Source organism: Ursus arctos, unplaced genomic scaffold (assembly GCF_023065955.2).
Source record: "Ursus arctos isolate Adak ecotype North America unplaced genomic scaffold, UrsArc2.0 scaffold_14, whole genome shotgun sequence".
Lineage (NCBI taxonomy): Eukaryota > Metazoa > Chordata > Mammalia > Carnivora > Ursidae > Ursus > Ursus arctos.
The window spans coordinates 7,532,033-7,559,632 of NW_026622808.1; the positions used below are offsets into that span (position 1 = coordinate 7,532,033).

The 27,600-nt window shown below is 46.1% G+C and overlaps 1 protein-coding gene and 1 long non-coding RNA gene across 2 annotated transcripts in view; one reads left to right on the plus strand and one right to left on the minus strand.

Moving 5' to 3' along the window:
* The first annotated feature begins 14 nt into the window (after positions 1–14).
* On the plus strand, positions 15–14,358 carry LOC113271216 (protein SCO1 homolog, mitochondrial). Its single transcript, XM_026521012.4, has 6 exons — positions 15–359; positions 1,401–1,491; positions 4,278–4,475; positions 5,241–5,333; positions 9,210–9,325; positions 13,433–14,358. Exons 1-6 carry the CDS (start codon positions 75–77, stop codon positions 13,565–13,567), a joined length of 918 nt encoding a protein of 305 aa, XP_026376797.1. The 5' UTR covers positions 15–74; the 3' UTR covers positions 13,568–14,358.
* LOC123002212 (uncharacterized) overlaps positions 8,210–27,600 on the minus strand; it is a 63,301-nt gene continuing 43,910 nt past the window's right edge. Inside the window, exons 3-4 of the long non-coding RNA XR_006411892.3 lie at positions 13,036–13,237; positions 8,210–8,370 (exon numbers count right to left, since the gene is read on the minus strand). This is a non-coding gene — a long non-coding RNA (uncharacterized LOC123002212). The remainder of the gene's footprint in view (positions 8,371–13,035; positions 13,238–27,600) is intronic.

Genomic DNA, 27,600 nt, shown 5'->3' on the forward strand with positions numbered 1-27,600 from the left:
GCGACTTCCGGAGGAAGTGGAAACGGCGCCGGAAGTCGGGGGGCGGGTCAAAGAAGGTGCGGTCCCCCGAGTGCATGGCGGGGCTCTGGCTGGTCCCCCGCCTCAGCATGCGGCTTCCGGGGGGCCGACTTTGGTGGCTCGTGCCTCACGGGCTCGGGGTCTGCGCCCCGGCGGAGGGGGCCGCCAGAGTCTGGCTGAGGCAACTCGGCGCGCGGCGAGAGGAGGCGTGGTGGACCTCCGAGCTCGCTTGCAGCGGCCGGGGAAGCCGGCCCTTGAGCACGGCGATGCCACCCCCGCCGGGGTCGTCCGGCCCCGAGCCGAAGGGCCGTAGGGACCCCACCCGCCCCTCCAAACCCGGGGTGAGTGCACACATGCAGCCCTCCCTTTGCTCGTCGCGCCTGCATACCGCCCTGCGGCCTCCCCGGCCCACTTGGTGGTGATCTCGGAAATGGTCCCCAGCTCAGCCTTACCCGCTCAGACTCTCCTCCTGCCTTTTTCTTGCTTTGCTGGTAGTCCAGCCCGAAAGGGAGAACGTGAGAACCGACGCCTTCTCCATGAGGCTGGGTTCTCGGGCTTGGGTTTTAGTGCACTTTACGCCTCCTCGCCCCATAATACCCCAGAATAGGGTTCGGGTTTACCTGGAGGTCTCAGCCTTAAGTTGACCAGGATTGAAGAGTCAGAGCCTGCTTATTTCTGTCACTTGAACCCCCTTAAGAGGTTCGGTGTATATGTTGAAATTGAGCAAGATGTGGGTCGTAGTTGCGTGCAGGGTATGCCTTTTTTCTTTGGGTTCTCTCAGGTTCTAGTTCTGACACCGGGAGAACTTGAAAGCCGCTACCCACTAGTGATGGGTAAGAGAAGTGGGCGTTAGGAGCTGGGGGAGGAAGGTTAATGAATGAGGTCGAGGTAGTCGACATCTTACTTACCTTGGGATTTGGAAAAGAGTGCAAAGAAATAATTTGCAAGAAGCTCCATTTCTACTTTGGCTTTGTTACTTCCGGAAGCCAGAATTAGGTCAACCTCCCGAATTTTATTTGATTTATTTTTGTTCCCGGTATCAACACAATCACATAATTAACCGGTTTTGAAATCAGCAGTTGGAGTCAGGGTCACACTTAGTAACGGTTATGGGACCTGAGCTTTGGGTCGTTTTTCACATGAAATGCACTTAAGGACTTTCCCTTTGGAAATGATTGCTTCTGTAATTGGATCACATCCCAGATGTAACTGCTCCCAGACGCTGTCAGTACTTTCTCACCCCAGAGTAACCGGAAACATTCAACATACTAGACAGGATCAAGACCTGTATTTGTGTATATTAAAAGCCATGACAGTAAATTGAATATGGTTAAATGTTTGCATCTTACTAGTATTTTTATTTGAAATCTCTGCCCCAGTAGCCGGTTTCCTGGAAGTCTCTGGCATTCACATTTGCAATTGGTGGGGCTTTATTGGCTGGAATGAAGTACTTCAAGAAAGAAAAGACACAGAGTAAGTAGATATCCTCTGGCCGGCTCAGAATAAAATCCTTTTGTAACATCTTTTATTTTGTTTTTAAACTTATCTTGAAATAATTTTAGATGAACAGAATAGTTATAAAGATGGCAGGGAGAGTTCCTATGTACTTTTCACCTGGCTTCCCCTATGTTAGCAAATTATATAACCATGGCTTATTTATCAAAACTAACATTAAAATTGGTGCAATACTATTCACTAAATGTTTTGGAATTCACCAGTTTTTTAAATTGTCTTTTATCTAGTCCAGGATCCAGTCCAAGATACCATTGTCTAACAATATGAAAAGACTTATGTGGACAGGTTTGGAGGTGGGTGGTGAAGCCCAGAGGGTACGAAGGCGACTAAGATGCGGTCCAGCCATTGAGGTGCACATGGCAGGGAAGCAGACACAGAAGTAAAGGATTTCACTAGACGAGGCTCTGCCAAGCCAGGGGGAAGCCCAGGGTGCGCGGAGGGCCAGAGAAGGGCCAGCCCGCACTGCAAACCGCTGAGTATCAGCAGAGGAGAGGCCAGAGGCTGACCATGGATGATGGACAGAGATTGGGAGAACCTGGTCAGGAGGTACCAGGAACGGCTCTGGATTAGCATGGAAAGTGTTTAGAAATTGTTTGCAAGAACTTTATATTTTAGTGAATATTCCGGGCTTTTAAACTTGGTTTAGAAGTTTCCAGTAAACCTTTAAAATATCATTTAAATCTGTTTTGGTTCTTTAGAGTCTCTTTTGATGCCATGACACAAAGGATGTGTGTAAGTGTGTAAGAATTCCTAGGCTTTAGAATCTTCACAGTGTCAGATCCGTATCGATATATAGACGTGTTTCTTTTGTGTAACAACTATTGGTGTTTTATTGCTGTGATTTTCATGCTGTCATGAGAAGTTCTTTTAGTTTCACAAAGAAACAGATCTGAGAAGCTAGGAAAGTAGTGGCAGAGACAGTTCTAGGATATGCAGTCTTTTGACTTTAGTTTGGAATTTTGCCTGCAATAGTATTTGTTTTACTTTAAAAAATTATTATGAAACTATTAAAAGTATTTCTAAATTATCTGAGAGTATTTTCCGACATGATGCCCTCATCAAATATATCACTGTGTACTTTTTACAAACAAGTACGTTCTCCCAACATAATCATAGTGCAGCCATCAAATCAGAAAATTAACATCAACGTGTTAACTGTCATTCAGCCTTCAGACCTCGTTCAAGTGTTGCAGAAGGATCCGGGTTAGAACCATTCCTGTACCCACCCCTCTCTTTAGTCTCCATCCGTCTGTAGCAGTTTCTCAGTCTTCATGTGACTTTCATGACCTTGAAAACCTTGTTATTTTGTAAAATGTCTCCTAGTTTGGGTTTGTCTGATTTCCTCCTTGACCTCAGATTCAGGTCATGTCTTTTCGGCAGGAATGTCACCAAAGTGATGCTGTTTTCTCGCTGCTTCTAGTCTGGTACCACGTGACTGCGTTTTGTTAAACATACTGATAATGTTCAGGTCCATCATGCGTCTGTCAGGCTTCTCTACTGAAAACGTAGTTAACGTGTATTTTGTGGTGTGTATTTACAAACGTAAATATTCCCGTCTCCACCAAACTCTCCGTTTACGTATGTCCATACTGACTTGTGCTTTCCTATGTATTCTGAGAATTGTAATCCATATTCTCTTTATTTTGATGCTCAAATTGTTCCATGTTGGTCCCTGGGAGTCTGAGCAACTTCCCATTCCTTTTGACCTGCCTCCAGCATTCTTTGAGTTCTTCCTTAAATCTGGCTCATCTTGTCCTTCCTCTGCCGTGGCCCCGAAACCAGCCACTTCTCCAAAAAGCCATTTCCTTGTAGTGGAGGATGATATTTAGAAGTCAGGACATGGGCTCGTCGCTGCTGGGTTGTGTCTGCTCCTCGATGCTCTGCGTGGACGGAGCTAGAAACTAGACGTATGTCCTTACATGTCCGCTTACGTCTGTATCTGTATGTCTCAGCCGCAAGTTCACACCAGCACCTGCAGTCTCTACAACGATGTTACAGGGTGTGTTCTGATTCTCTCAGTCCCTCTTTCCACCTCTTCTGCCTTGTGTGACTCTTTTTTTTTTTAAAGATTTTATTTATTCATTTAAGAGAGAGAGAGAGACAGCCAGCGAGAGAGGGAACACAAGCAGGGGGAGTGGGAGAGGAAGAAGCAGGCTCCCAGCGGAGGAGCCTGATGTGGGGCTCAATCCCAGAACGCTGGGATCACGCCCTGAGCCAAAGGCAGACGCTTAACGACTGCACCACCCAGGCGCCCCTGCCTTGTGTGACTCTTATCTTTAATACACTTATTTGTGATCAATCCCTTATGTGTAACTAAGGTCCCATGGCCGCTGTCCCCACCCTATTCAGATGCCCTCCCCGGGACACTCAGGCTAAGATTCCAGACTCCAGGCCGCGCAGCCTGCCGCACTTAGGCCTGGACAGTCCGCTTTGGGCCGTGGCAACCCCTGCCTCACCCCCGCCGTGGTTGCGCCTCGCGATCGGACTGAATTGTTCAGAAGAGGAAGCAATCTCTTTACCATTTTGCTTTCTTAGAGTACTTACTAAATACCATAGCATTTGATTTGATCTTGTTCCTTGTCGTATTCTTATTTTTCTTAAAAGATTTTTTAAGCTGCTTGGAAACAGACTGTTTTCCAGTCTGTGCCCCCACAGTCGTGAGTATAGAACTGACCGTACATCAGGCATTTTGGTGCCTGTGGTTAGATTGATCTTTGTAATGTGTGTGTTTGTATCTCTTCAAGAGCTGGAGAAGGAACGGCAGCGGAGCCTGGGAAAGCCTTTGCTCGGGGGCCCGTTTTCCCTCACAACGCATACAGGAGAACCCAAAACCGACAAGGACTACGTGGGTCAGTGGGTATTGATTTATTTTGGTTTCACTCATTGCCCTGATGTCTGTCCAGAAGAACTCGAAAAAATGATTCAAGTCGTGGATGAGATAGGTAAGCCATCACCGACTATAAAAAGTACGTTTACTTAATGTCCTTAATGTGACCACGCTTTTCACGTTCTCGTATTACTGTCAGGTTGGGTGTCGTGATCATTTGGGCTCATTGTGAGAACATAAAATCTCAGCATCGCATTTGTTCCCTGCTTGGATTCCTGTGACTGTATTCTTTACCAGAGGGAGCTTGTTCTGATGCTGAAAGTCAGATTGCTTAAAAATGCCGTGAGGTCTGGTTTCCCATAGCTCTGCGTTGTGTCCCTTCCTTGATTGTAGACGCCCATCACTGACCCTGCCATCGTCCCCATGACAGACAGACTGGAAAATCACTGGTACGGTCTGTGATGTACAATTAGCAGCATTTATTACCAATGAGGAGGCAGGGTACATCCTTAAAATAGATTGTTTCGGGGGATCCAGCCCTTAATGATAGCTACCTTGCCCTTGAGATACAGCGCGGGAGGCAAACTGCAAACATCGGGTTGGATCAGGACACGAGATAACCACATGATGTGATCTGGGTAACGTGCATGCACTGGTGCAGGTGTTGGGTAGGATAATTATCTGGTTCCACCACAGATACTGTGGACATCTGCTCCTCCTGCAGGCTGTCCCATCCCCTGCCCGTCCTCTCTGCTAGAATGTTCGGTGTCCCTCTGTTCCTGAACGCCTTGCTGTAGCACTTACTGCTGTCCACTGTCACTGCTGGTGTTCCTCTTTTCCCCTAGAGTGCAAATACTGACCAGTGAGAACTTTCTTCCAGATAATATTCCGACTCTGCCAAATTTAACTCCGCTTTTCATCACAATTGACCCAGAAAGGGACACAAAAGAAGCCATCGCAAATTATGTGAAAGGTATGTCTTATTAATAATATTTACATCTCGGAGCGCCTGGGTGGGGCAGTCAGTTAAGCATCCAAGCCTTGACTTCAGCTCAGGTCGTGATCTCAGGGTCCTGGTCGGGTTCTGTGCTCGGTGGGGAATCTGCTCAAGGATTCTCTTTCCCTCTGCCACCCCTCCCTCGCCAGCTCACACACATGCTTTCTGTCTCTCTCAAGTAAATAAATAAAATAAAAATACTAAAACGATAATAATACTTTACATCTGTTTGAGCTCTTAGAGTTTTTGAAAGATCAACTCATTTGACCTTACACGCCTCATGAAATAGGGAGGACAAAAAATGATACTATCCTTAGGTTTAGAGGCAAATAAAAAGGCGAGGCTCAGTTGTGACTTTGGCTGATAAGCAAATAACCACCAATAATAATGCACAGCTCTGTTTATTTTGTCACAGGAAGGACTGGACTTGGCCTTCATGTATCAACAAAGCTGACAGAACGTTGAGTAGAGAGTGAGGACACATTGCTTCTAATTCCAGCTCTGTACCTCATTCTCTCTGTAAAATTAGGACAAACGTACATCCTGGGAGTGTGTAGACTGGGAGATTAGAGACTTTCTTTACAGTGTGAGGTCCTAACACATTTTTTATAAATCCAGAACATTTATTATGACAGAGACACATATATAACTTTGCATGGAAAGTGGAAGCATCTCCTCGTGCCGGTTAAAACCTATGAGAATGCACTTTTACAGACTAAGTAATGGTAGAATTAAGGATGAATGCTTAGGTTCTCATGAGCTTGGGCACATTGCATAATTTCTTGGGATTCAAGTTTCCTCAGCTGAAAAATGATGACAATAAAAATCTGTTTTGTTATAGGAATGATGGGCACGTGGGTACTGAAAAATCAGGAATTTTAATTTTGATTATAGTGAAATTGGTTTAGGCTCGTGGTCAAAGGGACTAATGAATAGTTTTACATTTAATTTTACGTATGACCCATTGAAACACGTATCGTCTAAAGCTTTGAGGTTATTTTAAAGTGTGTTTCGTGGGGCACCTGCTGTATCTTCCTTTATTTGATGTATTTATTGAGATATAATGAACATAAACTAACACGTAGGGATATGAAGTCTGTAGTTTATCATCTTTCATCGTATGTCTGCACTTGTGACACCATCACCACAGTCGAAAACTGGACGTTCCCATCACCCCCAGCGGTTTCCTTGCGCCCTTGCTCCTCCCTCCCCCCTGCCCCCACTCCTGTCTCCGGGCACCCACTGATGTGCTTTCTGTCAGCGTAGGTTAGTTTGCATTTTCTAGAAGTTTACGTAAACAGAATTCTACACTGTGTACTTTTTTCTTTTAATGGCTTCGTTGAGCAGAATTCTTTGGAGACTCATCCATGTTTGCGCCTGTGTCAGTAGGCCACTCTGCTGTTGCTGAGCAGTGTTCTGTTGACGGACACTGCGCTACCTCAGTTCGGGGCCGCTACAGAGCGTTCACGTCCAAGTCTTCGTACAGACACGGACTTTCCATTTCTCTTGAGTAAATGCGTACGAGGAGGCTGTGGGATCATGTGGTTGGTGCGTTTTCCTCTTTTCAAGAAACTGATAAACAGTTTTCCAAAGCAGTCGTACATTTTCACCTTCCCACCAGCCGTGCGTGAGAGCTCCAGCTCCTGCCCGGCCTCACCACACTCGATGTGGTCAGCCTTTAATTTTAGCCACTTCACTAGGTGTTCGGTGGTAGCTCATCGTGGATCTGACGTGCTTTGCCCTGATGACCCTTGGTGGTAAGCATCGGGGCGCCTGGGTGGCACGTTGCACAGTTGGTTAAAGTGTCCGACTCTTGGTTTCGCTCCAGGCCTGGTCTTGGGGTCATGAGATCGAGCCCTGTGTCAGGCTCTGCGCTCAGTGGGAGTCTGCCTGGGTTTCTCTTTCCATCTCCCACTGCCCCTCCTCCTACTCGCTCATTCTCTCTCTCGCTCTCTCAAATCTTCAGAAAAAAAATATTAAGCATCTTTTCATGTTCTTATTTACCATCTGTAAGTCTTCTTTTCTGGTGTCTTTTCACAGCTTTTGCTCATTTGGGGGGGCTGTTCGTTTTACTTGTATTTGTTCATTACATATATTCCCGATACGAGTCTTTTATCAGTTGTACGATCGCAGACATTTTTCTCCCAGTCTGTGGCTTGTCGTCTCAGTCTTTTAATGTGGTTTGAAGAGCAGTTTTCAGTTTTGATGACATCCAGTTTATTAGTGTGTTCTTTTATAGATAATTCTTTTGGTTTCATTTTTAAGACATCTTTGCCCAGCCAAAGGTGAGAAAGGTTTATGTTTTCTTGAAGTTTTAGAGTTTTTATTAGATATTTAAGGCGAATTTATGTTCACAAGGGTGCAGGTTTAGCAGGAATTTGAACAACGACATAGTATTTCCTAAAGCAGTGAGAAGCGGTGTGACTCACTGGGCGACAGTGAGGTTTATTGGAGGTGTGATGTTGGCGGTTATTGGCGCAGGTTAACCAAATCCTAAATGTCCCCAAATGAGAGATCTGAGTTCTCGTAACTGAAATGCAAAAACCTCACAGTAGTATGCTTCACCAGTACATACATACACTGAGTGACAATATAATCTTTACTAGTTGGAGCCAGAGGAAATTTAAAAATATTTAAGTTCACGTGTAGAAAATTTATTGCGATTGCAACAATTTTTTTAAAAAGGTTTGGACGTGCAACTAATTTAGACCTCATTCACTTTTTCTCTCTACTCAGAGTGGAGAAGAAAAACAAGCCATCTGCTTTTTCAGTATCTGAACAGTTTTTTAATTCAGGATGAATTAGAAATGACAGTAGGCTTTTTTCCTCCACCTTTGGAAGAAGGTCCTGCTGTTAGCTGTTGGACTGTCATCTCTGTAGTCTGATGAATCCAGGTGTTTTAGTGACCTCCGCCAGCTCATTTCCATGAATCCCAGAAACCAAACAGCGGATGCATGCCGTGAGATTGTTTGCTGGAAAATGAGGTACAGCTGTTGGCGTGGGATGACTGAGTCTGGAAGCAAACCGATACAATGAAAAACTGCACTGCTTAATTCATGACAATATCTGTAAACATCACAAGTCTCAGAAGTAATCAAAGTATTTAAAAACAACTAATAAAAAAAATGTGATTTAAATAATAAGAATCCATTCTCTCTAGATCTTTACAAGATCGTTTTGAAAGGATCTGATTTACATGTTACAAAGAAACAGCTTTGGGTTTCGTTGCTTTATCTCTACTGATTTCCTGTTTTCAGTCTCATTGATTCTGCTCTCATTCTTTCCTTCTGTTCACTTTGGATTTAATTGGCTCTTCTTTTTCTAGCTTCCTAAGGGGGTATTTAGAGTCCTGATTTTAGTCTCTTCTCCAGTGTACAAATTCAGTGCCACACATGTGCCTTGAAGCACTGCTTTGGCTGCACGCCACAAATGGCAAGAAGTTGTGTTTTCATTTTCACTTGGTTCAAAGTACTTTTCAGTCTCTCGAGATTTCTTTGACCCATGAATTATTCAGAACTTTCATCTCCGCGTGTTTCGGGATTTTCCACTTACCCAGCTGTGGTCTGAGCACACGTCATACAGTTTCTGTTCTTTTAAATCTGTTAGGGTGCATTTGATGGCCCAGGACGTGGCCTGTCTTGGCGAATGTGACTTTTTTATTACCAAGGAGAATTTGCATTTGTTCTGTGGGCATCTTTTCCTGCGAATCATGAGGGAGTGTTCAGGGACCCACAGAAGAAAGTGGCAGTAGAGCTGCTTTATAACTGAGACTGGTTTTTAAAGTCGATGGGGCGGGGGGCGGGGGATTCGCTTGCTTCTGTTTTTTCACTGTGTTTCTCATTTTTTATTCAGAATTTTCTCCCAAACTGGTTGGCCTGACTGGCAGCAAAGAAGAGATTGATCAAGTGGCCCGAGCATACAGGGTGTATTACAGCCCTGGCCCCAAGGACGAGGATGAGGACTACATAGTGAGTAAATGCTCGGGTGTCGCCCACGGGCCGGCTCTCAGGCCCCACACAGTCGTACAGCTCGGACAACTGGCTTCAGAAATGAAAGAAAGGCTGAGATCAGCAGGAATTCCTCAGGAGTAGGGGATATTTGAAAGGGCAATAGAAGCATCGATTTTTTTAAGGATGCTGGTTTAATGTATATTCACTGTTCTCATAACTTCATTGTCTGTTTTCCTTTTTAGTGGCCCATAAAATTACGGGAAAATACACAGGGAGTGGTATTTTAGATTCAGTGGATATCACGTTGGAAATAAAAAGCCATCACTTGGGGACAGCGCTTTTTTGAGTTGAAAACATTGTGTAGGTTCTCCCTGTGTCCCCAGGAAGAGGCATAGGAAGTAGTGTGAGGCCCTGGGAACCGCATTTTTGGAATGCGTAAGAGTTCTGAAAAGCAAGAGACAAGACTGAAAGCCGTGAGAAGGTAGACTGTCTGTGAGGGGTATGGTTCTAGGAACTGTAGAAAGTTCTGTGTTTATATTTGCTTTCTGCTGATAAAGGACAGACAGGAGGTGGTGTTTGTACAGCTCTGCCTTGGCACTCAGCCACGCCGCCCCACGAGCCTTGCTCCTTCTCTTACCTGTGCTCTCACAGCGAAGCACCCACAAAGGGCATCCGCCCCGCCCACCCAGCTTTCTTCCCAAACTGGACATTTCTTCCTGTCAGTTACTAGTCAACCTTGTAGTAGTAGTTACGTTTTTTCCCCTCATGCTCTGGTTTCTCTGTAACATTGGTTGAGCAAAGCGATTAGTCATAAGAGTCTGTCTGCAGACCCTGGTTTGGGTCGGACCGCTGTCAGACAGATGCCCGACTCTACCATCCGCCGGCCTTCGTGTGTTTCGTAAAACACTTGGGAACATCGCCTGTGTGGTCTCCGTTGACGGGTTGGTCTTGACTCACAAGAACACATCATTTTCATGGAGCCTGCCTGTAACCAGTAGCGACAGCTCCGTGCCCTGCAGGTCATAAACATGAAGGTGCCTTTGGGCGCCGAGATTTGTGTCATAAGGCAGTCCTGCACAGAATCCAGAATGGGAATGGTGACTTTCCATTTTAAAAATTAGAATGCGGCTATTTAAGTCTCGTAGAGAGTTGGACCCTCTGGAATTCATGCTTGCGACACACTGGTCTGCTGCCCTAAGAATTTGACCTTTTGTTCGGAACCAGTGAGCTGTACGCCTGAAGCTAATGAACACTGGGTGCTATTAACTGCCCTGGAATCAAAGTAACAACAAAAAGGAACCAATGAGGTGGTTGCTATACGTTTGCTACATCAGCCAGTAGGGGGAGGTGCTCTCCAGCTGGCTGGGTTTTTCACTGGTACGCCTTCGGTGCCTTGAGGCCACAGACCTTCATCCACAAAATGGTATGGGAAGCTTCTGGCAAGACTTACGGGCCTGCAGGGAGTGAGGGAGTGTCTTAAAGGCTGAGATGTAACCGAGCGAGGTTTTCTTAATCTCAGGAGCCGCAGAGTGGAAGCCTCTGGCTTTCGAGTGCCCGTGGAGTCTTCAGACAGTTAGTACGTGTAAAGTGGGCACACCAGACACGTGGGATTCCGTCAGAAGCTAAGCGTGGACTTCACTGCGTTATATATGTGTTACCACCTTAGTCTGTGTTACGCGGGAAGTGTTTTTGAAAACCCCACAACTTGGGGCGCCTGGGTGGCTCAGTCCATTAAGCATCCGACTCTTGATTTTGGCTCAGGTCACGATCTCAGGATCGAGCCCTGCGTCAGGCTCTGCGCTCAGCGGGGAGTCTGCTTGAGGTTCTCTCCCTCTGCCCCCCACCATGCTGTCTCTCTCTGTCTCTCTTAAAAAAAAAAAAAAAAATAGAAAAAAATAACTGGCTTTCAAAGCCAAGAAAAGATGTTCGGTTCCACTCCGAATGAAAGAATGGGAATTATGCAATGTGATGCTGCTTTCTACCTGTTAGATCCGCAGAGGTTGAAAGTTTGAAATACTGTCGAAATCTAGTTTGGGAAAAGAGGGAATACACTTGAATTAGGAGGAACAGGCACCACCCTGCGTGGATGATAGGAGTTTAAGTGATACACCCTCTTCGGGGGGCAGTGTGTCACATTTAAAGTGAATACCTTTTACTTCAGAGATTCTGCTTTGGGGACTGTTTCTACACCTGTGCCCTATAGCAGCGTTCTTGGAGAAGACTGAAAACCAGGCAACCGATTTTTAAAAGCTACTGTGTGTGTAGTCAGAGAACGGTGTCCAGTCCCTTGTAAAATGAGAAAGCAGCTAGAGTGTTTTGTTGCTTCCACACAGAAGGAAGCAGTGCTGGTGGTGAAGGAGGTAGGCAGGTACAGACACACTAGTAAGTGCAAGCAGTTCTCTGGAAGAATCCAGAAGGAACGGCGGCAGTGGTTCCCTCTGAGCACAACAGAGGGACGCTGGGCGTCTGGAACGAGTGACACAGTTCCACTGCATAAGTTTATGTTCTTGTGCTCATTTTTCTGTGCACGTGTTACCTTTTCAAAACATAAGGAACATATACATGTGTCTAGAAAACTCACACGTTCGAAAAGCCGCGTTGGGGGTCCGCAGTAGAACACCAGCGGGGATCGTGGCCATGAGCTGGTGGAAGGAGTGCACTGTGAAAGTGGACAGACCCGGGTTTAAGCTTCGGTCTGGCACTTAGTGATTCAACTTACTCTCGAGCCCTTTGGGTCGTTTGTAGAGGAGAAGGATACCTAGTGAGAAAGAGCACGTCCGTCAACACCAACTTCCTATTTCTATCCTAGAAACTGCTAGCACTTTAAAGCACCCTGTGTTAGAGACAGACAGCGATTCGCTTGCCCGCAAGCCAGCCGCACGTGGAGACGTGACCAGTGACAAGTTTGGTGGATGCGGATAGAACAGTATCTTCACTGTGTGCTAGAAAGTAACTTATAGTAAGAACACTCGTTGAAGAAATCCACTGGAATTCTAGTCTTTTAAGGGAGAGAGAGAACGGAGTGGGAAAAAGGAAGAAGTAGGGAGAACGATGCAGGCCACAGTCAGGCTCGAAGAGCGAGCCGGAGACGCCTCCGTGACTGTCAGATGTGCGGGGAAGTGCAGCTCCGCGTCCTGCTCCCGCGTTAGGCTCTTCCAAGACACATGAAACCACCAGCTGTCGGAGCTCTTGGCGTACATTCCTTCCTTGTGTGCGCAGGCAAGTGGCTCTTTCCGTTCACGCTCCCTGTACGAATGTGTGTCTATAAGGAGTAATGACCTCACAGACCTATACTGTGCGACGGGCACATTCGGGGGGCGGCTCCCGTTCGGTATGTGTGAGCACATGCCTGTCTGTCTTTTTGTCTTGCCAAATAGCAGTCAAGCCTGCAGTAGATTCCAAGGACTCTAGGCGCCAGGTCTTCTCATTTAAACTGGATTTGGTGGAAGCATATAAATAAAAAAATGGATGACTAAGGTAAGCCTAAGTTAGAGCTAGGAATGTTTTCAGAGCTTTGCCTGGAAAACAGATAATAAACTGAAGAGGAGTCCTTGGAGGTGTAGCATTTACGGCTCCTGAGTGTTTCCAGGTCATCTGCTTCTCGTAGGATCATTCAACATAGTAGATACAAATTTCCTAAGGGAGACAACCCTTGTTTTCACATTTCCATTTGCATCACTAATATCAGGACCAACTACTGTGCTGGAATTTATAAATTATATACTTACTTTTACTTCCTCCAGTGGTGAGTTTTCTGGATTCTTCTAAAACGTAGGCAGCATTTAGGCATCATGAGCTACCTGGCTCTTCGTAAAGCAGCAGCCGGTTCTTGGAAGTAGATTCTCAGACATCGTGTGGATGCGCACGTTACAGGTGGAACAAGAATTCCAAATTCTAGCTGCTGTTTAAAGCAGTAGTCAGTGTGGAGTCCTGGAACACAGAAGATTTAGGTACTTGTCACCGTGAATTTGTTATAATAGGCTTAGACCCATTCTGTAAATGACAGAGATTACAAAGGCTATTTAAGCATTAATGTGAAATTCTCTTCTGCGGCATTTACTCAGTGAATTAAGCGGCGTATTTTGGTAATCTGTGTGTCCTTTCTCTCTCCCCCCTTCCCTGCAGGTGGATCATACAATAATCATGTACTTGATTGGACCAGATGGTCAATTCCTAGATTATTTTGGCCAGAACAAGAAGAATGCAGAAATTGCTGGTTCCATTGCCGCGCACATGAGGGAACACAGGAAGAAGAGCTAGCCAGAGCCGCCGTCCCGGCCGCAGTATTCTCTTGTGAAAGAGGAGAAAAGCTTTGTCTCCCATAGGAGCCAAGATACATACACACACACACACACACACACACACACACACATATGCAACCTACAGAATGGCCTTTGCACGAGAACATCTGTATTTTGGACAGGGCGTGTTACCCTTGGGTTCAGCCAGGATAGTTCTTGGAACTATAAAGATTCCAACCGAATAGTCACTTGAGCCCAGAGGACCAAGTTAGTGTGAAGCTGGTGGAGCGGACCCCGGGAAGCAGGAAAGGCACGGCAGGTGCATTTCCCCGCGTCAGCAGGGCCCTTGGATCAGCGTTGCTGCCTCTCCAGTGCCCTGGACCCTTGTCCAGTGTGTGAGGCTGAATTTCCAGGAAGAGTGAAATTTCCATAGTGCCCTTGCTTTTCCTCTTCGGGTTCTTGGTGGCTGGTAACAGTCAAATCAGGCTCTTGGACATTCGTAGTTAATCTTTGGACTTGAAAGCGCACGTATGTATAGTGCTGCGTGTTAACACATCTCACGGTCAGGTTTGCACTGTGTTCCCGTCAGCGCCTGCTGCGGTTACTAATGAAGAGGAAATCTGTTGTTTGGGGGAAAACCGCTAGATCAGTTTCTCTACAGATCTTTTATGTGATTTTTATTTAAATCGCTGGGTTTTCAGTGACCTACCAAGTGGACAGAAGGGGATCTTGATCATGACTGTGACACAGGGTACTTGTCTGCCTAGACTGGGTTGCAACAAGTGTGAAATAAAGGTGTGTTCAGTTTTGCAGTCATGACCTTTCTTGTGGGTGAATCGTGGGTGCACGCACAGCAGCACACAGCCCTCAGAGCAGAGACCCAAGGATTCGGGGGCCTCTTGAGTGCTTGTTAAAGCCCAGGTTCCCTGCCAGAGCTGAATTCTCGGGGTCCAGGGTGGGACGCAGACTCCTGCGCTCGCCAGTAACCTGTAGGTGCCTCGGGTGCTGGCGGCCTGGGGACCGTGCCTGGAGGGACTCTGGGGAAGCAAGGTTTTGATCTGAGCAGGTGACAATTTGACCACCTTTTGGTGTGACCCTTGAAAGTGCTCTGCACACAGCCATCCAGGAAAATGACTGTTGAGTGGTGTTGATTGTCGAATCTTCTGTTTGTGAATTCAGCTTCCCTGGGTGTCTGGGCTTGACCATCCCCTTTTTCCAGTCGAAGCTGCTCCCCAGGGCAGCTCCGCAAGGTTTTCAGTAAATCCTAATGCAACGAGTATCGTTTCTAGCCAGACGATAGGTCCTTACACAGCACTTGGGTTTCACACGCACATGATACAGGCCTCTCTTGGTTTTTAAACTCTCAATACTTAACATTAAACCTACTAAAAATACGTCAAAGTATGTGAAAAAGAAAAACCGTAAACTCTGCAATGGCTCTGTGGGCTGTATTGTGTCCCCCCCCAGGATTCGAATGGTGAAGTGCTGACCCCCAGTACCTCAGGGTGTCACGGTATTGGGACAGAGGGTCTTTTCAGACTGAAAATGAGGCCGTGCAGCTGGGCCCTCGCCCCGTCTGACTGGCGTCCCTGAAGAAGAGGAGACACCAAGTCCACGAGAAGCCCCCTCTGCCGACACCTTGCTCTTGGGCTTGGAGGCTCGAGCCTTGGCAAGAGGGGCGTCTGTTTAAGCCCCGGTGTGCGGGGCTTCACTCCAGTGGCCATTCTCCCTCCTCGGGGCAGGCTCCCTGAGAAGCAGCCACAAGACTGAGTTTATGGAAACTCCAGGCTGGAATGCCTTTGCTAGGAACCTTGTCAAGAAGGCGAGGGACTTCACCAAAGGACTAGTCTCGTGTGACAAAAAAGATACTAAATAGGGGCGCCTGGGGGGCTCGTAGGTGGAGTGTCTCTGACTTGATCTCAGCTCACGTCTTGATCTCAGGGTTGTGAGTTCAGGCCCCGCTGTCGGGCTCCACCCTGGGTGTGGAGCTTACTTTAAAAGGAAAAAAAAAAACAAAAACTAAATACCTAAAATGCCAGACATCAGAAAAGAGGGTCTGTTTTAAGCCCCAGAACATTTCTGTGGATCACTTTGCCGAAGGCTTGCTCCCGATAAAACACAGTCCTCATTCTCAGCTGTTCCAGGTTAGAACTGGTGTCATGATCCAGAAAGGGAACAGCAGCTTTTGAAGAAACGTCTTTGCTCCTCATTCCAGTGTCAAGTTCAAAGGCTTAGAATCAGGATGTTAGAAGCAGGGAAAGGGGCCTCAGAGATGACGTCCAAGTCTCTTTTTACTCGTGAGGGGACAGTCCCAGCCCTTCTGAACCTACATTAGAACTTGGGCACCCGTGTCCAGTCAAGCCCCAGCGTGTTCCCCTGCCATGGGGGGGCTCACAGTGACCCTGGGAATCCAACCAAACGTGGGGGTGTCATGTGCTGGGCGGGCAGCCTTTCAATCATGAATTTGGGGAAATCAAAATCGAGGCTGCCTCTCAACAAAGCTATCACTTGGGTGACTTAGGGTGCTTGCGCTGGACTTTCCACGGAGTTAAATTTTTAGAAATGTCCATTGTTTATTTGAAAATTCTTAAGAGTCGTGCGCGTGCGGGAAGCACGGAAGTATTTAATGCATCCGGCTGTCCACGAGGTGGCCAATCACCTGAGGTCTAGGCGCCGAGATTCGCTGAACCACCCGCTGGGTCCGTCCGCAGTAAAACACCCATGAGTTGGGAGGCTAATCTGAACCCAGTAAGGTGATTTGAAGTTGCAAATGCACTGACATATTTAAAATATTTAATTTTATTAATCAATAAGTTAATAATTGTTAATATAATATAAATGTTTTATATAAATATATTTTATATATAAATTTATATAAAATAAATATAAATATAAAATATATAAAATATTAATAATTTTGATTAATTTAATTAATTAAAATATTTTAAAATATTTCTTACTGCTTTTAAATGTGTGAGTAAAAAATGAAACTTCTCAAATCATCCATGATCCCTCAAATAACGTCTTCTTTTTTCATACAGTACAATTTAAATCTTGTGTGAGAGCTACCTTTAAAAGAGCAGTCACCACCCATTTTTATTCCTTAACACCTCTAGAACTTAGGTCATCATTTGCTATTCATTTTTAAAATGTATTTTAAAGGTGATTGGTTCTTCCACAATTACACTATATTCTCGGTAAAGAAAATTTGGAATATACAGAGAAGTTGAAGGAAGTAACAATATTCGGATGCATTTCCCTTGAATCATCATTTAAAATCTCTCCTTACGCCAGAAACTCCCAAGTGTATCCCTTTATAAAGTGAGGCAGGACACAGCCAGCTCCAGCCCCTCTTGCCCATTGCCCCCTCTCCCCCCCCACCCCATGGGCACCTGCTGCTTAGTGTTGAGTGGTCGTCTTCCCAGAGCCCCCAGGGTCCAGTCGGGCTCAAGTTCTTATTTGTTTTATTACTGAGTTTGGTAAATATTGAAATTGGCCCAGTATTTCCGCCAAGGTGAGGTGGTGGATTAGCTAGGGAAAAAATAGTTTTCAGGGCGATCTTCACTCTCAGAGCTCCCGACACCCCCCCGCCGACGCACACACGCACAGGTAGGTGTGCGGTGTGCACACAGCCTGGGTACTCAAACATAAGCGTGGCACCGTTGCCCCTCAGGCACACATTGCACTAAAACCAACCCTGGTTTCAGTACTGACAATGCGGGGGCGCCTGCGTGGCTCAGTCAGTTAAGTATCTGCCTTCGGCTCAGGTCATGATCCCCGGGTCCTGGGATCGAGCCCCGTGCCGGGCTCTCCGCTCAACAGGAGCGTGCTTCTCCCTCTGCCTCTGCCCCTCCCCTTGCTAGTGCTCTCTCTCTCTCTGTCAAATAAAGAAATAAAATCTTTAAAAAAAGAAAAAACCATGCGGGCTAGGTGAACCCTGCAAGTACCTGGGAACACTACCAGCACGGCCGGTGCAGGGCCAATGGGAGGGTCCCCCCGAGAAGCCGTGCAGACACCAGCACATGCCTAGCAGGTGAGGGCTGCCGTTATTCTGGTCCCGGGGCAGGTGCCAATTTGGGGCTTGCTTGACAGATGGTGTCGACAGGTGGGTTTGGTTATAAGTGCTTCCTGCCCTCCCTCGGTCACTGCTCCGCTTCAGCCTGCCTGGGGGATGCTGACTTCTGACAGGCTCCTGCCCGTTCTGCCCCCCACACCCCCATCCCGACACACACCTAAGCCTGGAACTGTGGTCCTGTTGCCTTCATGAAACGTTCACACCTGCTTGCTTAAATGGCATTCGAATTTAGAGACAAGTTTCTTGAAAGACACCGTAGGGTTCGAACCAGAAACCTGGGGCATTTGGTCTTGACACAGGAACACCAGGGCACGATCGTATGGGAAGAGCCAGCAGCCCTATGGGGTTCCTTCTCTAGGGCCAGTAGGCGCAGAGGCCCCATGAAGCCCCCTTATCTTTAGTGCGGCAGACAGACTATAAACAGATATGTTCAATGGCATCAGACTGTTGTGAAGAAACAAAGGTTTGGAGAGTGATGGGGACGATGGGCATTAATTGGTCAAGGGAGTGTCCTTCGGGAGTGACCATCTGAAACCGTGTGAGTGAGTCCCGTGAGTATCTTGGGGGGTGGGGGGATCTTCCAGGACCAGGACTCTGACCCCAGAGTGTGCTTGGCAAGCACGAGCAGCAAGGAGCCCAGAGCCACAGGAGCTCCCTGAGTTGGGGAGAATGGGAGGTAGAGGCTGGAGAAGGGGCCGGGGGTCACATCCTGTGCACGGCCAGGACTCTGGCTCTACTGTGAGCCTGGGGGCCGGGGGGAGCCCTGGAAGGACCGAGAGCAAGAGCCTGGCCTGACCCACTCCTGCAGGGCCCGCAGTGATTGCTGCTTTGGTTCATGGAGGAGGCAGGGTGCTAATGTCTCCCCTCATGGGGGGGGGGGGGTCGTAAAAGTCACACAGCCTGTGTACTATTTCAGGAGAAATCCCTGGCCATTTAACAAAAAAAAAACAAAAACAAAAAAAATGAATTTTCTTTTTTCTTTTTATCGTGGAAATTTTAAAACATAATCAAAGCACAGAATAGTTTAGTGACCTTGGTATGCCCATCTCCGTGTGGCCGATCTTGTTTCATCTAAACCTGCACCCACTCCCACCCACCCCAATCCCACAAGTGTACTCCTCCCTGAAAGATACCAGCTCTCTCTTCTCAAAACAAAGTCACAATCCCATCATGACCTCAAACAAGCTGTGTGTTTTGTTTTTCACTTAATACTAGCAAATACCCAATCAGGTTTACCACTGGATCCTTTGCTGAAAGGAGCCACGACACCGTTCATCCTGGAGGCGTGTTCTGTCCGTGTGGCACATGGGACTCTGTGTCCATGTCTGCATTCAGCCTCAGACGAGCCCCGCAAGCCCCTGCAAGCCTCTCCGCCGTTCCCACTCAGGAGTGGCGGTATTTGGGCTGGACCAGATAAGAAAGACCTCCACCCCCATCTTAGTTGTTTTGTTTGTACGACGGGAATAACTGTGAGCACGAAGTGAGGTGCTGTGAGAACAGGGAAGACTAGCAGACAGTCATCGCCGGGAGCTGGGCGGTTATTGATTGCAAAGTGCAAGGGGACAGCTCGATCCCATATCTAAAATGTACTAAGCTATAAACTTAAGTTGTAGGCATTTAGCTGCACGCAATCTACAGTTTAAAACGTGGAGGGAGGGAGGGAGGGAGGGAGGGAGGGAGAGTTCCCGTGAAGGTAGGCTCAAGAGAAAACCGTGATGCAGAGAAGTGGCTCCCTGTCACAGGGACGGTGACACAAGCTGACGGCTAGCGCCAGGCGGCCAGGGGGCGGTGGACTGAACAGAGACCACGTGGAAGGTGAAGCCCCCCGCGAGCTTCAGCAAACCCAGAGGAGCAATGTCAGAGCAGGGCCAGGACCCCGTGGGCAGGCAGGCAGGGCCACCGCGCTGTGCACGTACACACAGTGTCATTGCCCTCCTGCCACCAACGGTACGAGAAGGAGCTCAGTGACTCCACCCACCCACCCCGAGCTAGCAGAGAGGCAGAGAAACTTGCCCAGAGGCTTCTGGAGGCTCTCTGGGCCCAGGACACAGCAGGAGCAAGCGGAAGGAGGGAGCAGGCATGTTCCTTGCTGGCTGCCACCCTGAGCAGCGGCTGGCCGTGTCAGTCAAGCCGGGAGCCGCTCTGATGATTCCCGTGCCGGTCAAGTCCCTTTTTAGGGACTAACCCAGGGACACTGCCCTTATACTTGAGCCATCTCAAGTATTCTTGGGCGGGTCTGCAGTTGGCAGCCCGTTATCCGTTTTCCACTGAAGATGGTGCCAGGGCGAGGGGCCAAGCTGAGCTCTGCAGACGTGGGAGGGCCCCCGGTCTCAAGAAGTGGCACCAAGAGCCTTGGGCTCTGCATCAGCTGGGCGGACAGGTCCCGGTGGTGGCCTTGAGGCTGCTCTGCTGTCATGCTGTTGGCTGTGGCACGGACCGTCCGGCACGTCCTCATCGTGGAGGGGAGAAAGGAACTCGTCGGCAAGTCTGCAGCAAAACCAATGCTAGAACCGCCTGTCCAGCCTTCTGCCCACGCGTGGCCCCAGGGGCCAGCAGCGTCGCACCACCTGGGGGCTTTCTAGAAACGCAGGGTCTTGGCTCCATCCCAGACTCTGAACCAGAATCTGCATTTTAACAAGATCCCCGAGTGATTCCTACACACGTGAAGGTCTGAGAACAGCGCTCCGTGGCACGTTGACTTCGGAGCCTACTAACTTCTCCCCAGCGGGGAAGAGAGAAAGTAAAAAATAATAAAGTAATTCATCTTCCCCCTGCCAGGAAGCTCTTTCTTTAATTAATTTGGCTTCGGTGGAACACATCACTTGAAAGTATCTCTCAAGTAAACAAATTCCATTTTCTGGTGATGGTTTGATCGCTCCATTTTTCAAATTTTAATCAAAGACATAGATCACTCCCTGTCAGAACTTCTCCTCAGTGCAGGATGCCAAGGGTTTCGCGGTTGATAGAATTACAGCAAAAAGCAGAGAGAGATGCTGTTTGGTTAACCGGGGAGGCCTTATCAGGGCAAAATGCAATATTTCCACTGGGGCCTTTTGGAGCATTGGGCTGAAACAAGACCGAGGACCGTTTGCCCTCCGGTCGGCCCGAGGCTGACGAGCGTAGCTGATGTAATTAGGTGGGACTGGGAGAGGCTGAAACTGTCTGTCTCCTGGTCAGCTCAGGCTCTGGTAAGACTCTTAGTTAGAGAAGACAGTGGAGCCACGGGGCCTGCAAGGATCACCCTTCCTTCTCCACAGGGGGCGGCGTTTAGTGTATCATTTGGGTATATACACACGACATACATCTCACCTCTGTATCGCAATAAACCTTACTTTAAAAAATTGCAATGGCATTTTTGGGGAGCTCAACAAAAAGATTCAGAAATCAATCCGGAAAAAAAATGTGAAGAATAATTATAGGAAAGATACAAGAAAATACAAGAAGGGAGTAAAAATAAGAGCAAGGAGAAAGGACTTGCCTTACCACTATTAAAATATATTGCTGTGCCCCAAGTTTTTAAAAACTATACTATGTACACGGCATTTACCAGATCGAATCGCAAATGGAAGTATGGAAACAGAGACACGTTTTGCAAAACTCCCTAACAAAGATGGTATATTGGATTGGTGAAGATTACTAACAATTAGTATCGGGACTCAGTGAACTTAATGAAATGAGAAAAGGGAGATAGTTATTCTATACCCTCCATTCAAATGGACGTGGGTAGATTAAGGATTTAGGTATAAAAAAATAATAAAAGCACTAGCAGGAAATACGTGTGAATAGTTACCCTACTGGGGGTAGGTTTGCCCCAGGGGTCATGGCGCACGTCCTGCCCACACACGCCTAATGGCAGCAGTGGCCCGTCTCCTGTACCACGTGGTCACAGCCACCGCAGCCCAGAGTCGGCGGTTCACAGGCTGGACCGCTCCGCTCCTCCCTCAGGAACATGAACAGAGGAAGGCTGAGCTGGTCGGCAATGGGAGCTGCCACAAGGCTGTGGTGAAGACAGACCCAGCCAGGCCACAGGGAGATGCCCTGAGCCACTGAGCCACGTGCACACGCATCATGCACAGCGGTGAGCAGAGTCCGGGCAGAGCAAGGAGCAGGCAGACGGAGACAAGCAGGGACCCCAACGGAGAGATTTCCTCCAACCTTTTTGATTCACAATTTTTTTAAACAAAAAATGTGACAAGCACCCTCCAACATACACGCATGTATTATTTATAAATTATCTACGCATACCACTGCATGAATACGCAAGTGGTTGCCAGGTGTAGCACATTAACGAAAACAAAACAAAAAAAAAACAACAAAAAAAGAAAAATGAAAGGCTGAAATAGCAAATAAATAATATTTTTAGCCTGTGTGATATATACATGGGTAATTGTTTTATTATTCTATAAACTGCACATGTCCATGTTTGTATATCTCAGATATGTTTGCTCTATTTTCCTATAAAAATTTAGCACATATAGACATCTAAGTAGAGGGGCTAATATCTTCTTCCCACATTCCACTGCTTCACTGCTTCGTGTGCTCCTGACTCTGGAGACCCGCGCTTTGGAATGCCTGGGGCTTCCCATTTTAGGTCGATCTCCACCTGTTCTTACAATGCCCGCCCTCCCCATCCTACCTCCTTTCTCTGGAGGTTCTGAATGAGTCCCTGTTTTTTGCAAGCATACAAAGGCCAACTAAGATAGTAGAGAAAGCTTTTGTAAATATGACTCTAAGCAGAAAGCACAGAGTAAGTCACTGTTGGGCTTGATCAGAAATAGATGTAACAAAGAGTGACCATCACTAATATATAAGGAATATTTACGGATCCCTAAGGAAATAGAAGATAACATCCCAAGGGAAAGCTGAGCAAGGGACATAAACAGGCAGCTCAGGAAAGGAGAATACCAAATAGTTAATAGCCATACCCCCCCCCAAAAAAAAAGCATTACTAGTGATCAAACAATGTAAATTTAAGGAGTGGAATTTCTGTCTCTCGGGATGACAAAATGCTAAGAAGAACGTTACTCGCTGAGAGTGAAGGTATGGAGAAATGGACCCTTCCGTGGAACCGGGGGAATATAACGTGTGGCAGGCTCTCTGGATGGCAATTTTTCTTTGTATAGCAAGACTGCTAGTCCATCTATATGCATTTATCCACGGAAAGAACCGTAGATAACGCACAAAGATTTGGTCACTGCAACATTTTTGTAACGGCAGACAATGGAACGTGTAAATAACAGAAAGTAACCTAGGAGACCAGCTCTAGGGGATCTTAAGGTGCCCAGCCACAGGGGATAAATAAACCATGGTCCATTCTGAAGGGAAGCACCATGAACCATTGAAAGGGAGCAGCTGATTAATGTTTAATGAAACGGAAAGACATCCAATATATACTTTAAGTGACTAAGTAAGCTCCAAAAGCTTGATCTCATTTTTTGTATAAACCCAAAACATACATACCAAAGTGATATTAACAATGATGATATTAGGGATTATTTTTATTTTCTTTTTTTTTTCAGGATCTATTTCCTAAACCCCCCTAAACAAACGTATTTTAATTTCGTAATAAGAAAGTGATCTTTAGGAAAAATATCCTAGTCTCAGGAAGATAAATAGTTTATCCCCGTGTCAATTTTAGTCAAATAGTCATTGCTTCCTCGAAGACAATTCCAAGGATTATGAAGCTGTGGCCGGGCTCAGATGGTGCGTGCTGTGATCCACTAATGATGTCTGCAGGGATTGTGGGAAGAGGAAGTAGCTTCCTCGACCTAGTACCCTCCAGCCATGACACAGAAACGCTGGAGTTTAGCGATGTGGCCTTGGGTTTTGGCTTGCTTTTGACTGGGGAGAGACATGGCCAGAGTCACGTTCCCAGTTCCAGCCCAGGGAGGTCTAGGAAGGAAACGCTCTTGGTAACTCACCATCATGGACACTTGGTACGTGGAGAAAGACAACCCAGCTGCCTCCCGCAAGCCACGTACGTGCTTTGAGGATACAGACAACGCCCTCAACCAAGTGGATCTCTCTGGTGCTTCAAATCACAGAAGCAAAAGATAGCAGGGCTAAAGAGAATGTAAGGGATCATTTGCTTCGACTCCATACTTTTTCTTTTCACAGAAGAGGAAACCCAGGAGCAAATAGTTTAGACATTTTGATTTGTATAGGAGAAAAGTTATTCCTCCCAGAATCCTGAAGGGTGCCATCAGGACCTTGTTGGAGCAGTAGGATAGCTTGGCATGGCAGGCTCCAAGCAAGGAAACCCAAATATTCCTCACTGAGTCATAGTTTCCACATCAATTAAGTGGGGATAATTCCACCTGCTCTGTCTACCCTCCCCCCCCAACCCAGGGATTGCTGTGAGGCTCAGATGAGATAAGGAACAAATGAGAGAAACATTTGCAATATACACAAGAGATTACCAAAATCTTTGACATATGAAAGTTCTTAAAATAGAAGAATATTAACCTCTCAAGAAGAAAAAGACAAAAGACATGAAGACTATTTATAGAAGAACTACGAATGGGGCGCCTGGGTGGCTCAGTCGTTAAGCGTCTGCCTTCGGCTCAGGGCATGATCCCGGCGTTATGGGATTGAGCCCCGCATCAGGCTTCTCCACTGGGAGCCTGCGTCTTCCTCTCCCACTCGCCCTGCTTGTGTTCCCTCTCTCGCTGCCTATCTCTCGCTCTCTGTCAAATAAATAAAATCTTTAAAAAAAAAAAAAAGAAGAAGAAGAAGAACTACAAATGACCAAAAGCATATGAGGTCCAACCTTGCTCATAATAGAAGAAAAACACACCAAGACATCAGGAAGTTACACTTTTTGCCTATAAAACTGGCACAGAATAGAGCAATGATGCCCAGAGTTGGCAAATAGGTGGGGAAATAACCTTTACATGGCGGGGGGTGGACAGTAAGTAGATGTGACCCTTCGGGATCAAGGATGTTCGTCACTATGGTATTTTTATAAGTGGGATTTATTAAATAAATTACGGTACACCTACATAATGGAATTGTATGGCACCATTACAAATGATGACACAAACCCGGAGTTCCTGACACGGAAGGATGTCCACAACAACATCGTGTAAAAATGAAGTTGATTGTAATACATTTTTGCATGATATCATCTGAATTTTACAGGGAGCATATGCTGCTTTAATAAAAAAAAAATAGGTACACATCTCCCTGTTTATTTTGAAAGGACAAATATGGATATGCACATAAAAATATTTGGAAGTAATATATAATACTAATGGTTGTTAGTCTCAGTGGGGAAACTACGATCTACCGTCATTGTCTTATATTTTCCTATAAAAGTTTAAACATGCATATGAACGTTGACTTTATTATCAGAAAACCACCTTGGCAAAGGGAACCTTTTCCCACAAGGTCTGGTTGCTACCTCGTTTCTAAATGAACTCTTCACTCACTGTCACTCCCAGTTTCCTGAGGACCCCAGAACCTGCCTTCGTAGAACAAATTATTCTGCTAGAGAGATGGTCCCTGGCCTGGAGGACTCATGCTTCTGGCTGGAGCCTCCCGCATCACGACAGTCACATCTTCACACCTAAGAAAATTCACAATAATTTTGTATCTCATATCTAATATCCAACTTATGCTCAGATTTCCTCAGTTTGTCCCCAAAATGCCTTTCCAGACGGTTCCAGATTGTTCTTTCTTCCCTCTCTCCCAACCTTTGTTTCTTTTCTTCAATCTAGGATCTCACCAAGGTTCACGAGCTGCATCTGGTTCTATCTCCGTGGTCTCTTTTAAGCTAACCCTGATTTAAAAGACAATAACAATGGCTCATTTTGAACTATCTTGGCCAATTTTTTTTTTCTTGTGGAATGTCTCGCATTCTGCATCTGACTGACGGCTTCTTCTCCATGGCATCACTCATCTGTTCCTCTCTCTACTTTCTGAAGGCGTGACGCAGTGCCAGAGGCTTGATTAGATTCGGGTTGGTAGACGGTATTTATAGTGCATCCTGGATCCCCTTGTTGGGACGCCAAGTTGTCCTGGCAGGATGTGATTCCTGGTGCTATGTTCCATCGCCTGGTTAGGGTGGCCACTATCCTTCTCCCTGACGCCTTCACCCAGTGCTTTTAGTAGCACTAATGATCCTTTCTTGGACCAATTATAATGGTGGTGGCAAAATGATGCTATTTCTCATTTTCTCATTCCGTCTGGTCTGTTAGTGGCATTCTTCTGTGAATGCCCAACCCTCCCCCGTCCTACCTTAGGACTCACGGATTATTTCCTGTTCAATCTGTTGATATTCAAATAAAGTCATCATTCTTCCAGATACTCCAATCGATTCACACTAATAGGTCCAATTCAAATTAACATCACTAGATTTTTCTCACCTTCTCTTATACTTGTGTCTTTTTCTCTTAGAGTGAAATCTTGGTTTCTCATAAAGTATTTTATGAATATTTTATAATCTAGTTATTTGCATTATCCAAAAATGTATAAATTGTTTTGAATTGTAATCCAGTATTACAATTAATAATAAGCCTACTGAGAATTCCCAATTTCTTTGCAGTTCTTTTCATGCTTTGAATACATCTCTCTAAGAACGTACAGAGTATTTTTCAGAATTGGCAGGAATTAAGATTTTTCCATGTGTGGGTTGCTATGAATTCATATACATTAGGTTTATTTGTTTTGTTTCTATTCAATTTTGGGAATTGCTTTTTTCCTTCCTTTTTAATTTAGATTGATTTTTGAATATATAAACCCCTGTCATGGCTCAAGAGTCGAAATCATATAAAGAGGCACGGGTGTCATGATTCCTATCCCCCTCAATAGTAGCCATTTTTATTAGCGTCTCGTTGTCTCCTTCTTCTGTTCCCTTTTGCAAAAATGAGCAAATACATATAGATATTCTTCTATCTCCTTTCTATACACATTGTTCTGGACCTTTCCTTTTTCACTTACAGTGTATCCTGGAAATTACTCCCTATCAGTTCATAGAGATCTTTCTAATTTTCTTTATGGCTGCAGAGCCAGGGATCCAGAGTCTCTCATGTGGGTTTAGCATAATTTAATCAGTAAGCATCCTACCGATAAATCCTTGGGCTACTTTCAGTCTTTTACTGTTACATATGGTGCCACAATAAATAATCTGGCGTTTACAACGTTTTACTATTTGTGGACTCTATCTTCAGGGTGGATTCCTAGACATGGTTCTGCTGGGCCAAAGGGAACCTGCATATTTAATGTTGTGAATCTTTGAAAATTCTCCTCCATGGCAGGTGCCCACTTTTCCACCCACCAGAAAAGCCCGGGAGTGCCTGTTCCATCGCAGCTCATCAAGGGAATCTGTTGCCCCCCATTGGATTTTCTCCACTCTCACTGGTAAGAAAGTGCGATTTTCATATAAACTACAGACAGACGTTTTATCCTATCTTTAAATACCACCTGCGTACTTTTCCTGTGAATTGCCTGCTTGTTTGTTTGCCATTTGTTTCTGAAGGGTTTTTTTTTTTTAAAGATTTTATTTATTTATTTGACAGAGATAGAGACAGCCAGTGAGAGAGGGAACACAAGCAGGGGGAGTGGGAGAGGAAGAATCAGGCTCCCAGCGGAGGAGCCTGATGTGGGGCTCGATCCCAGATCGCCGGGATCACGCCCTGAGCCGAAGGCAGACGCCCAACCGCTGTGCCACCCAGGCGCCCCTGAAGGTTTTTTTTTCTAATTTCTTTTCTTCCCAACTTTTAAGAATTCATATATTAAGGAGATGGGCCCTGTGCGATTTGAATTGCAAATATTTTCTCCCAGTTTGTCATTTGTCTTTTTTAAATTATTATTTATTTGTCATTTGTCTTTGACTCTGCTAATTTTTTTTCTTTTTTTTTTTCATTGTATAAACCTGGGGCCCTCGATAGGCATTTATTACATTTCCTCCAGTGAATAATTTTTTGTCTTTTGACTCACCAAGCTTTAACTGCTATGAGGCTGAAGCTCTGTATGTT